We start from the raw sequence: 12,102 nt of genomic DNA on the forward strand, positions 1-12,102 counted from the left end.
TCCCCCATTGAGGTGCTATGTTAGAAAAAAATCGTGGGATTTGGAGTTTAGTGGAGCCTGGCTTAGCACCTTTCCACTAACCTTCAGTAAGTTATGTAATCCCTCTGAGCCTTATGGACCTTATTTGTAAAATGATATTAACAAAAATGCACCTCAAGTACAGACAAGAAAGCATCTATAATGCTTCTTGGCTCATGCTCAATAAATGTCCACTACCTTCCCCTTCCATCTTGCTATCCTTTAGATGCTTGGGCTTCCAAGATACACGGTCTAGGTCTGTATGTTCCAAGGTGTTTATTCTTTCTTGCCCCCATCTTCTTCCTAAACTGTCAACTGAAAGTCTTTCTAAAGCATTTAACAGAATTATTCAGATGAAGGTATTTATGAATGGTAGGAAATGAATTAAATCTCCCTTTATTAGTACTTAACTTTTAATAGGGGACAATGCCTGTAAGTTAGACAGGTTCTGCTTTGGTTTCAAGCCTCCATGAAGCCACCAGCTCATATTTCCAAGCAACAATCACCTTCAAGGGATGCCCCCACATCATGGTAGTCGTAAGTCCTAAGAGCTTAGAGTAAAGCAAAAGGAAATTGGGTCTGATCCTGGTGACTGAAAACCCAGCAAGACAGAAAGGAGGGTGGTGCTAAGGACTCCTTATTTATCTGTTCACAGATAAAGTCCAGGTCATCCACCAGATTGGTGCAAAGAGAGACCATATTTTCCTGGAAAACTTCAATAGGTACAAGAAGCAGCTCTCCAAAGTTTTCCCTGAAACCCCAGAAAGGTGGACTTCCCAGCCAGTTCCTGAAGCACGTAAGCGGGAAGTGGATAATAGGGGTGATGAGGGAAGTGTGGCTATTTCTTTAAGGACCCTGTTTTATAGGCTGGGCATCACCAGCATGTAGCAGAGTCGCTTCCTGCCAACTAAAAATCATCTCATAAAATTATAAAACACTAACTGTAACTAGGAAGAACCTTTGTGGAACATCCATTCAGTTGAAATCAGGTCAAATTTAGATGTAACCAAGAGATTTAGGGCTGGTAATTACCAATGAGGCAGGTCCCATTTTCTTCCTTTACTTCCAGGAGAAGTACATTGAACCCTTGATCCAGCACTGTCCTGTCCCTTTGGGCTGGCTCTACCGTCCCATTCCATTCTCAGACCCATACCTGCCTCAGGTACTAGGGTCATCCTCTGTTCTAAATTTGTTTTATATCATTCTTGGGGTGCCTGGCTGGCTCAGTTGGTAGAGCATGAAAGAGGAGAATCTTTTTCAAAAATTTTTTCTTGTTTTTGCTACAGGTTTCTTACAGCTTTTTTTTTTTTAAGTTTATTTATTTTGAGAGAGAGAGAGAGAGAGAGAGAGAGAGAGAGAATCACAAGCAGGCTCCTCACTATCAGCACAGAGCCCGACTTAGGGGCTCAAACCCACAAATCGTGAGATCATGATCTGAGCTGAAATCAAGAGTCAGACACTTAACCAACTGAACCACCCATGCATCCCAAGAGAGAATCTTAAGCAGGCACCATGCTCAGCACAGAGCCCAATGCCGGGGGTGGGGGTGGGGGGTTAATTCCATGACCCTGGGGTCATAACTTGAGCTGGAATCAAGAGTGAGACACTCAGCCAAGCCACCAGGAACCCAGAGCATGCAATTCTTGATCTCTGGGTTCTTAGAGTCCCACGTTGGGTGTAGAGATTACTTAAAAAAATCTTCAAAAAGAGAGTATCATTCTTGATTCTGAGAGAGAGAGGGAAGAGAGATGGCTAGGAAATGAGCTTATGAAACAAAAAGTGCCCATCCTCCAAGGGACTATGCTTCCATGTCCCATGACCCTTCTCTTTGCAGTGTCACTGCTTCAGTGGGCCTCCTGGCGAACAGAAACTAATGGTAGCGGTGGAGAAAGCACCCCAACAAAGCTTTTGATTGGGTCTATGCAAATCACCTTCTGGGGCTTCACTAGCTTCATTAGAGCTACTAATTGTCCCTACAGCAAGGCACTTTTGTAATACTGATTTTTGTGATATTTATTGATACTTAGGGGACTTTGTGAATGCATTTTGTAAACCATTAAGTGCTATACAAACTCAAGGATTTATTATTAGTATACTACCTTCCCAGAAGCCAACTGGATTGTTTATGTCCTCCCCTCTGAAAAGAGGCGAATCCACAGAGACAGAAAGTTGATCAGGTTGCTGGGGGAAGCGAGGAATAGGCACAGGGTTTCTTTTTGGGGGGATAAAAATATCCTAAAATTAGATGTTGTGATAGTTGTACAACTCTGTGAATATATCAAAAACCACTGAAATGTACACATTTAATTTTTTTAAATATATATATATTTTTTTAATTTTTGAGACAGAGAGAGACAGAGCATGAGCAGGGGAGGGGCAGACAGAGGGGGAGACACAGAATCTGAAGCAGGCTCCAGGCTCTGAGCTGTCAGCACAGAGCCCGATGCAGGGCTTGAACTCACAGGGTGTGAGATCATGACCTGAGCTGAAGTCAGATGCTTAACCAACTGAGCCACCCAGGCACCCCTGAAATGTATACATTTTAAAAGGATGAATTTTATAGTATGTGAATTCTACCACAAAGATGTTATTAAAAAAAGAAACCCCCCTGCTGCATTCAGATGCCTCACCACCTGCCTCACAGGCATTTTTTCCCTAGTGTGCTAGATGCCTGCTCTCTTCTTCCCTAGAACACAGAATATTTAATGAACAGAAGCTGTGGAATCTTTCCAAAACTTCTTTTTTTAAATAGTGTTTGAAACTGGGGGCACCTGGCTGGCTCCATTGGTAGAGCCTGCAACTCTTTGATCTCAGGGTCATGAGTTTCAAGCCCCACGTTGGGTGTGGAGCCTACTTTAAGTAAATAGTATTTGAAATTGTTCTGGGAGAAGGCAAGTCAGAATAGTAATATACATACACCTTCTTATAACTATTTTACTCCTTATCTCAGGAAATACTAGGTATGAGAGAACCTGAAAAAAAAAAAAAAAGGAAAATTCCTGGAGTGAGATGTGGGTAGATTATTTTACTCTCCATTTTGATTGAATTGAAAAACTTAGATAATTTCTTTAAAATGACAAAAATTCTCAAGATACAAAGTGTACTTACTGCTATATAGCCTTAATTTCCCCCAAATCATGATATAAAACTCTAGTGTGCCCACAAGATCACTACAGTTCTTATATATAAGCATAGGTCTTATGGTACAAAGTCAAAGAGGCATCATTTGTTTCTGCTAAAAAGCATACTGTGCCTTTTATACCACAGAAAGCCACAAGGTTGTTTCTTCATGTGCTCCCTTCAGAGGACTTTTTTTTTTTTTTTTTTTACATTTATTTATTTTGAGAGAGAGAGAGGAGTGAGCGAGCATGGGGGAGGGGCAGAGAGAAGAGAGAGAAAATCCCAAGCAGGCTCTGCACCATTAGTGAAGAGCCCAATGCAGGGCTCCATCCCACAAACTACAAGATCACAACCTGCACCAAAATCAAGAGTCAGACACCCAACCAACTGAACCACCCAGGCGTCCCATCTTCAGAGGACTTTTGACATAGAACGTGGCTAATGGGTGTGTTTTAACCTGCCTAGAACTTAAAGGACCAGAAGTAGAATTAGTGTTGGCAGTTGTGCATGTTTATTCCCATGGAGGTTAAATACCAGAGATTCAAGACTTTCTCACCACATCTTTTTTAACTCCCTGAGCAGGGGGACAGAGGAGGAAAGGAACTAATCCAGCCATGTCTCACTTTCTTGGGAGGGATTTCAAGCAGGCTGAGAGGAAAGAAATGGTGGAGTGTCATGTGGCAAAGTATCAACTCCCTGGGAGCTGACCTGTCTGGATGTGGTTCTACCACTCTGGCTGCACACCCTATACTGAAAGGAAGCCAGCCCTCAACAGGGTGACTGAGCTCCTCCAGTATGACCAACCTGCGGCAGAACCATTCGGAGGGCATGCTCTGTATGGGCATCTGAACTAAACTGCCCTCGAGTCTCACAAGACTCTTTACATTAGAAGAAAGAAATGGTACTGCCTTCCTTGCTCAAAGGGAAGAATGGATTCAGAACAAATCTAAATGTGTTAGAATGAAATCTTGGAAGAAACACAAACCATTGGTAGTGACAGATTAGAGCATGAGACTGATAAGTGATGCAGCAGATAATGAATTTGGTAATCTGGAAAAGTTTTTATCTGTTTTGCCTTCTCCACACAACTGCTCTTCTTAGGAAGAGGCTTTCTGAATTTGACACCAGAGAGATCACCAAGTCTAGAAAATGTAACCAAATTTATATAATATGCTCTTCTGTCCTCAAATTTCCAGCTGTTATTGGTCAGAATGAGGAAAAAGTCAGAGATACTAAAACCTTTCAAACTTAGCAGCTTGTAGCAATGTTCCTTCTCCCAAATTAAAAACATTAAAAAGAAACATAAAACCAGCACCTGGCTGGCTCCAGCGAAGAACATGTGACTCTTGATCTCAGTGTCATGAGATCGAGTTCCATGTTGGTTGTAGAGATTACTAAAATAAACTTAAAAAAAAAAAAAAAAAAAAGAAAACCTCATAAACTAGGAATGGACAATTACACTCTACCTAAACTGCAATATATCAGATACTGGATTTTATGAGAAAATCTTATTACATATAAACATATTTATGTTCCTAAAGATTAAACTTATAAAAGGGTTTGCACAGATCTCAATCCCCCCCTACCCCACCCCCTCCATCAGCATGGCTTTATCATGTCTGCCATCAGGACTTTTCCTAACTCTCTATAATCACGGGAAAGTCTGCTCTCAAGAGTTTTGTTTCGCCTTAATGCTAGCTGGGAACACAGGGTCTAGGGCACTGGGGTAAGACTATCTCACACTGCCCTAATGAACAGCCTGCAGGCCTGTGCAAGGAGTCCCGCGCTGGATTGCTCTGCCCACCCCAGTCAAGGATCTGCTGCTCCAGGTGGATGAGGAGGATGTGCCCATTAAGACCAGGAGGCTGAAGAAGCAGGAAAAATCCCAAGAGAAGGCTATGACTTGGGAACTGGTGGTGCTGCAGCGGATGCTGCAGGAATGGAAGACTGCCTGGGCTCTGAGTAAGTGAAGGGGTGGGGGTGGGTCCAGAGATAGCAGTATATATTTTAGGGAGGAAGTTCTTACCTTGGACTAGTTTCTCAATCTCTCAAAATCCATTCCTTGCGAAACATACAAATCTGGTTGCCTCAAGTTTACAATAGAGAAGAGCCTTTTACACAATCATAGTTGACGTATAGGCTCTTTGCATTGGCAGGTTTGACTTCAGAAATTTGTGTATACTCACTATCACCACATCGAGGACTCTTCGCAGACAGGGCCTGTCTCATGACCTCTGAAACTTCATGCTCAATAAATGATGCAAGAAGGGAATGACGAAATATGCTGTCCAAGCAATGGAAATGTAGTAATCAAAAGAAACTGTAGTTGGCTGTGGTATAAATAACCCTATTCTAAAATGTGTATGTGAGGCTGGGATTCTCATATATCCATTCTGCCTTTGGAGATATGGGCGTAGAAGGCTGAGTGCCTAAGGGCAGAGTAAAGGCCTAGCAAGGACTGTGTAAAGCTATAAGACCTGAGGACTCAGGGCTGCTGGCCTGCAAAACGCGAGACTAGTTTAATTAGCGTGGGACAAACAGGCAATCCATCACATATACTAGATTAGATAAACAAAAAAGGGTTGAAAGAGATTGAGAAAAACCTACTTGATGCTTGTAGAGAAGTTAGCAATAAAGTGAGGAAGACCCTGAAAGCCAGATAGAAGAGCCCTCAAAGGCAGGGAAACATAATAACCACTAACAGTTGAGCCCTTGTCAGGCATATTGCTAAATACTTTGTCCAGTTAACTCATTTAATACTCAAAGTAGCTCAATATGGTAGGTTCTAGTATCATTCCCATTTTACAAATGAGAAATATTAAGCTCAGAGAGGTTAAGTAACTCATCCAAGGTTACACAGCTAATAACTGTGATTCCAAACTGGGTATGTTTGACAACAAAGTACCCTTAATCACTATGTTTTATCACCCCTATTTTCCATATGGTAACAATGAAGAGCTATTTAAACAGAGATAGAATATAAAATGGGATGGGGGGGTGAAGTTGTGTTTGGGAACTGCCCCAGAGGGCCCATGGATTATCAGAGAAGTAACTTCCCAAAGAACCCTGGAGCCCTTTATTTGTCTGAGCTAATGTTTTGCTTGAATTGTCCTAGGAGAAAGCAGACTAACTCTAACCTGATGGTTTTCTTCTCATTTCCCTCCCTGTGGCATAGTTACTGAGTGGCACCATGAGACAGTAGAGGGCCTGCTGCGGGCCTTGGGGGACATGCATGATGACATTCGGATCCGAGCCATCATCACATGTGCTACAGCTGCTTTAGAAAGGCCCCGGATTGCCACCAGCCAAGGGGACTCAGGTCAGAGCCAGAAGTGAACTGTTTGAGAATATAAGCAACTCAACACAGCCACAATGTTAACTGGTGCAGACCTTCAACCTTATCTGAGATCATTTTACAAATGTGGAAACCAAGGCCCAGACACTGGCCTGAATACACACAGCTTATCATCAACGGAGATGAAATTAAAATTCCCGACTTATGGTCCAGTGCTTTTTACATCACATTTCATTACCTTTTATTTACTCAGCAGTTTCATGGAAGTCCACATTGTTCCACCTTGAGAGATCCCATTTGTAATAGCCAAAAATTATATATGTGTGTGTGTATACATTGTAGTCATCAAAAGAAACTGTAGTTGGCAGTGGTGTAATATACATACATATATGTATGTGTGTATACACACACACACACACACACACACACACACACACACACACAATTCACTTTCCCCTCCTGACTCTATTTTAGCACTTCTTTTGACAGCACATCTGAAATCCAAACTGAACTAATCGCCATAGACCCCTCCCCACTTTCCAGATCTCAATCAGCAGCCCTACAATACATCTATTTGCTGAGTCAGGGCCCTGGGAGTCCTGGACAAATCCTTATTCTTCCCATAACCAATAGATTCTACTCATTCTGCTTCCCTTTTTGTATATTCATCAGTCAACAGATGAATATAAAAAGAGGGAATTCTCTTCCCCCGACTCACTTCCCAGTCCTAGTCCCACCCCATGGCACTCCCGAGTCACCAATGTTAGTTTGGCATTTCACATCTTTCTTTGTGCTTTTCCAAATATATGCCAACATGCATGTAGGCTTTTCTACTTATTATAAAAATGAGTGAATTTTATCAGCCATTTCCTAGTTTTTTCTCTAATTTGTGCACACGATGAATTCTCTTGTTAGACTATAACAGATCATGATATATTATTCTTTTATTACTCCACTGGGTTTGATTTGTTAATATTTTATTTATTTGTTTGCTTGTTTATTTAGAGAAGAGAGAGCACAAGCAGGGGAGGGTCAGAGAAAGGAGAGAGAGAGAATCCCAAGCAGGCTCTGCATGGTCAGCGTGGAGCCTGACTCAGGGCTTGATCCCACAAACCATGAGATCACCTGAACTGAAATCAAGAGTCAATCAACACTTTACTGACTGAGCCACCTAGGTGTCCTGATTTGTTAATATTTTAAAATGTTTTATTACATTTGGTAGTTTACTTCTGTTAAGTTTTAGTTTTTGCTAGCTTTATAAAATGAACTAAGGACACAGCCATTTTTTCCAATGGTCTTAATCTTTTGGGAAAGCAATGTCAATAGCTTTTTTCCTTAGTAGTAATAAGCACTGAAAAAGGAACATTTCCCATCCACAACAGCCAGAACTGTAATCTGCTGAAGCGCCAGTTTAACAACACAGAAGGACCCAAATGATAAAGTGCTATTGAAAGGACATAAAACCAACTGACTTATTTCTCAAATGCCCTCACATTTTATGTGAAGCCTGGACTGGCACTTTTTCCTCTTTGCTGCCGGTAGCATCCTAATATTATTCTGTCCTAATATTTATTAGTCTATCATAATAGTCTGTTTGCTTTTTTGCCTTTCCTACCAGACAAGGAACTCCTTAATGGCAGGAACTAATTTTATTTCTACGAAGTTGTTAGGTTTTTTAAAGTTTCATTTCACTTACTTTCTATCTACCAAGTTCCAGATAAAGGGCATTTCTGCTACCGGTTTTTAAATCTGCTGGAAAACTCATTTCTCTTTACCTGATTAACTTCTATACTTGTCCTTCAATTTTCAGCTATCAACTCTTCTGAAGAGTCTTCCCTGCCCCATTACCCAGACTTGGTTCATTCGCCCCACTACATGCTTCCACACATATACTTTTTTTTAAAAAGCTCTATGCCCCATGTGGGCTTGAACTCACGACCCCAAGATCAAGAGTTGCATGTGCCCCACATATACATTTTTTATTGTATACTTATTTCCTTGGGTATTAAATGGATGATGTATTTTCAGTGCCTGGCACAGATAAAACCTTCAGTAGGCAGCAACTGATTATTATAATCTTATCCCCAGATCTTCCACATACATACAAAGAACACTTTTGTCTGCTCCGAATTATGCCTTCCATTTGATCCCTTTCACATGTTGGTGTCTAGATTGATTTGTTTTGTCTTGTTTCTTCCCCATACATTCTCAAAGAAAATTGTCTTACTCATTATTTCTTGAAATACTCGTTTGACTTCTACTTCTACATATTCCCCTAAAATACATGTTTCCATCTAGCCTATTCTTAACAAATGGCAGAGTAGCCCACAGCAGTAATAAAACTGGACATATAAGAAATCTTAAAATTCCTCGTCACAGGTCCAGCTGTTTCTTCTTGGGAAGTCAGTTAGCCTATCTGAATTTCAAATTTCTTATCTCTAAAATGAGGATAACTGTGGATGAAAGGTTAACAGGCCCCTTCCCCTTCTACTTGAGAATTTGAACTTTAGTTAAAATGCCTACTTGTTGCCCAGATAACCTGATCAGGATAGGAACTATCTTTATAGGCAACATTGTTTATGATAAAAATAAACTCTGATAAATCACATTTGGACTGGAAAAAACTGTAAGTGAAATATAAATACTTTAAAGGGGCACCATCCTTTGGGCTTCCATGAATGCTGTCACTTAATAACAGGCATACCCTTTGTGGACCCTGGAATTATATCTATGGAGTTGTTCTAAGACATACTAACTCCTGTGGAACATAGCACTTGTCCCCAGAAGGATGTATGGAATGCTGTACAAACTGCATCATGAATTCTGGCCAAAAGGAATGCCTGCTGCTACCCTGTTGGCAAACTGTGCTCCTATCTTATATTCTTCTGAAGACTGGTGCTTTGTGTGGCCTATAAGTCTTGTGAGTCTGTTTAAACCTAAAAAGACTCCTGAAATAACTCACATTTCAGGTGGGCTCTACAGTTAATACCTGCCTTGCCTACGTCAATGAGGGCTAGAAGGTTGAATGGGATAACAGAAAACACTGTAATTGGCAAAGCACTACCTAAATATAATTGCTATTATTATTATTATAAATACAAAAAATATACGTGGTAAATAGGTTGATTTTCATCACTAAAACTAATGGTGAAGGTCACCATCGTCTGGCTAGAAACCTTCTGCAGCTTGAATCCAACTCTTTAGAGGCCAGATGATAAAGGATTGGGAACTGGCATACCCAGCACAGAAGTGAGCCATAAAAGCCTGCCCATTGCAGGGGCTCAGCTAAACTCTTATTAAGTAGCAGTAAGCATCTGCAACTGAGACTGAGGCCGACCACTGTGTGGCTATGGGAAGGAAGCTGTGTTTCAGGGAAAATCAACGTGGCTAGCACTTCTTACCTGGGTCTCTCTTGATCATAGACAAAGAGACCGTGAAGGCCCCATCTATCAAGGACTTGCCAGAGGTTCTACAGCCTGCCCTGGAAGCTGCTCTTTGTGATAAAAATGCCAATGTGCGGATGGCAGCAGCAGTATGCCAATATGCCATACAGTCACACAATCCCCTTGCCCGGGACATCATGCAGACTGCCCTTTTAAAGGGTGAGTAACTCCTTGTCACTTCTGACCTGGGTATATGGGGTAAAGACAGGACATCTCACCATCAGCTTTTCCTGATCCTTTCTTCTCCAATGTCATGCTTTGTGATGTCTACTGTATTAGAGTGTTTGGGTTTATGTTTATGAACATCCAGAGATAGCTATTCCTAGGGTACTTTTCCAAAATGGGTACATTGCCACCTAGTGGTACCTAAATATTTCATGGATGCATTTGCCTAGAAACCATGTCCCCTTTCATACAAATTTACTTTTTAAAGAAGTTTGTGTTTAGGGGCACCTGGGTGGCTCAGTCAGTTAAGCATCTGACTATTGATTTTGGTTCAGGTCACAATCCTAGGGTTGTGGGATCAAGCCCTGCGTTGGGCTCTTTGCTGACAGCATGGAGCCTGCTTGGGACTCTCTTTCTCTCTCAATCCCCTCCCCCCTCCCACCCCCGGTCCCCACTTCACACTCTGTCAAAATAAATAAACTTAAAAAAAAAAAAAAAAGGAAAAAAGTTTGTGTTTGTGTGTTTATGTATGTATGTATATAATCTCTACACCTAGCATAGGGCTCAAACTCAGGACTCCGAGATCAAGAGTCACATGCTCTTTGGACTGAGCCAGTTGGGAGCCTCACCACAGATTTCCTTTTATTTTTTTAAATTTTTTTCATGTTTATTTATTTTTTGAGACAGAGAGCATGAGCAGGAGAAGGGCAGAGAGAGAGGGAAACATAGACTCCAAAGCAGGCTCCAGGCTGTGAGCTGTCGGCACAGAGCCCAACGTGGGGCTTGAACTCACAAACTGCAAGATCATGACCTGAGCCGAAGTCAGATGCTTAACCAACTGAGCCACTCAGGCACCCCACCACAGATTTAACTTTTTTTTTTTTTTTTTTTAATGTTTATTCTTGAGAGAGAGAGAGAGAGAGAGAGAGAGAGAGAGAGACAGGGAAACACAGAATCTGAAGCAGGCTCCAGGTTCTGAGCTGTAAGCACAGAGCCCGATGTGGGGCTCAAACCCAACTGTGAGATGATGACCTGAGCCAAAGTCAGTCACTTAACTGACTGAGCCACCCAGACGCCCCCACAGATTTACTTTTAATTGAAAAGATGTAAATACTAAAGAATACTTTCTAAAAATTAAAAGAAAAAAATCACCCCTGTTCAAACACATCATGCTTCCATTCTCTACATTAACTTACAGGCATTGTCCACATAACAAAGCAAAAAGTTGTCAGGTGATTTGCCCAAGGGGGCTGACCCCTGTCTGAAAAAGTGTGTTTCTTCCTTTCCTGGGGGCCTGAGCAGACAAGGACAACTGGCTGACTGGTTTGGCCTTCTGCATATAGACCTTCAAAAACCTAATTCATCGTCTTAAGAAAGCCTCCACTCTAGCCTTCCCAATCTCTAGTGGAATGAATAATTGTATCTCTTACCCAGGTCGTAAGAGCCTTGTTGCTGTTACCCAGTAAAAGCCTTTTAGGATTTGACTTTTCAGGTTAAGATTTTCAGTCTATATTGAAAACCTTGATGTGATCCATTTAAATATAGGCGTTGACTTCTACACAGGGAGGGGCACAAGGAAGTGAGATACCAAGCAGGCAACAGCCTTGAGTACCAATGCTGAAGACTGACTGTTCACTCTGTGGGAGAGCAGATCACCATTTTTTTACCCCACCTGACAGGTAACAGCGTGGACAGCTGGGCTGCAGCTCAGTGCCTGGCTCTGGAAGGTGCTGCCACATACCCCGTGATTAAGAGGATCCTCCAGCAGCTGTTTAACAAGAAGAATAAGGACACTGAGCAACAGTCTTATATGCTCCTGAGCCATCTCAGTGGGGAGACAGTATGTGTCCATTACAGGGTCAAAGAAAGAAACCAAGTTGTGGGGAACAATTGAGTCTTTGAGGTCAGCACGTGTAAGGAATCGAAAATGCAGGTGGTTGAATAAGACGATCTCCCACATAAAGCTGGAAAAAGCGTGTGGGTGAACTGGGGTATGCAGGTGTGTATACAAGGAATAGGGACACCTGCAACCTGAGAGAAAGGTGAGAAAAGTAGGTTGCA

General features: G+C 41.8%; 1 protein-coding gene across 4 annotated transcripts in view; it reads left to right on the forward strand.

The window, feature by feature from the left end:
* Positions 1-12,102, forward strand: part of HEATR4 (HEAT repeat containing 4) — a 44,890-nt gene that overhangs the window by 7,766 nt on the left and 25,022 nt on the right. For all 4 annotated transcript variants that reach the window (XR_007453404.1, XM_049611382.1, XM_049611381.1 and 1 more), the window contains exons 4-8: positions 674-814; positions 4,897-5,100; positions 6,314-6,457; positions 9,856-10,035; positions 11,721-11,881. Coding sequence is in view for 3 of the 4 variants with exons in the window: in XM_049611382.1 (XP_049467339.1) it covers positions 674-814; positions 4,897-5,100; positions 6,314-6,457; positions 9,856-10,035; positions 11,721-11,881 (830 nt within the window). In the remaining variant the exon portion in view is untranslated. The remainder of the gene's footprint in view (positions 1-673; positions 815-4,896; positions 5,101-6,313; positions 6,458-9,855; positions 10,036-11,720; positions 11,882-12,102) is intronic.

This window comes from Panthera uncia (assembly GCF_023721935.1).
Source record: "Panthera uncia isolate 11264 chromosome B3 unlocalized genomic scaffold, Puncia_PCG_1.0 HiC_scaffold_1, whole genome shotgun sequence".
NCBI classification, from domain to species: domain Eukaryota; kingdom Metazoa; phylum Chordata; class Mammalia; order Carnivora; family Felidae; genus Panthera; species Panthera uncia.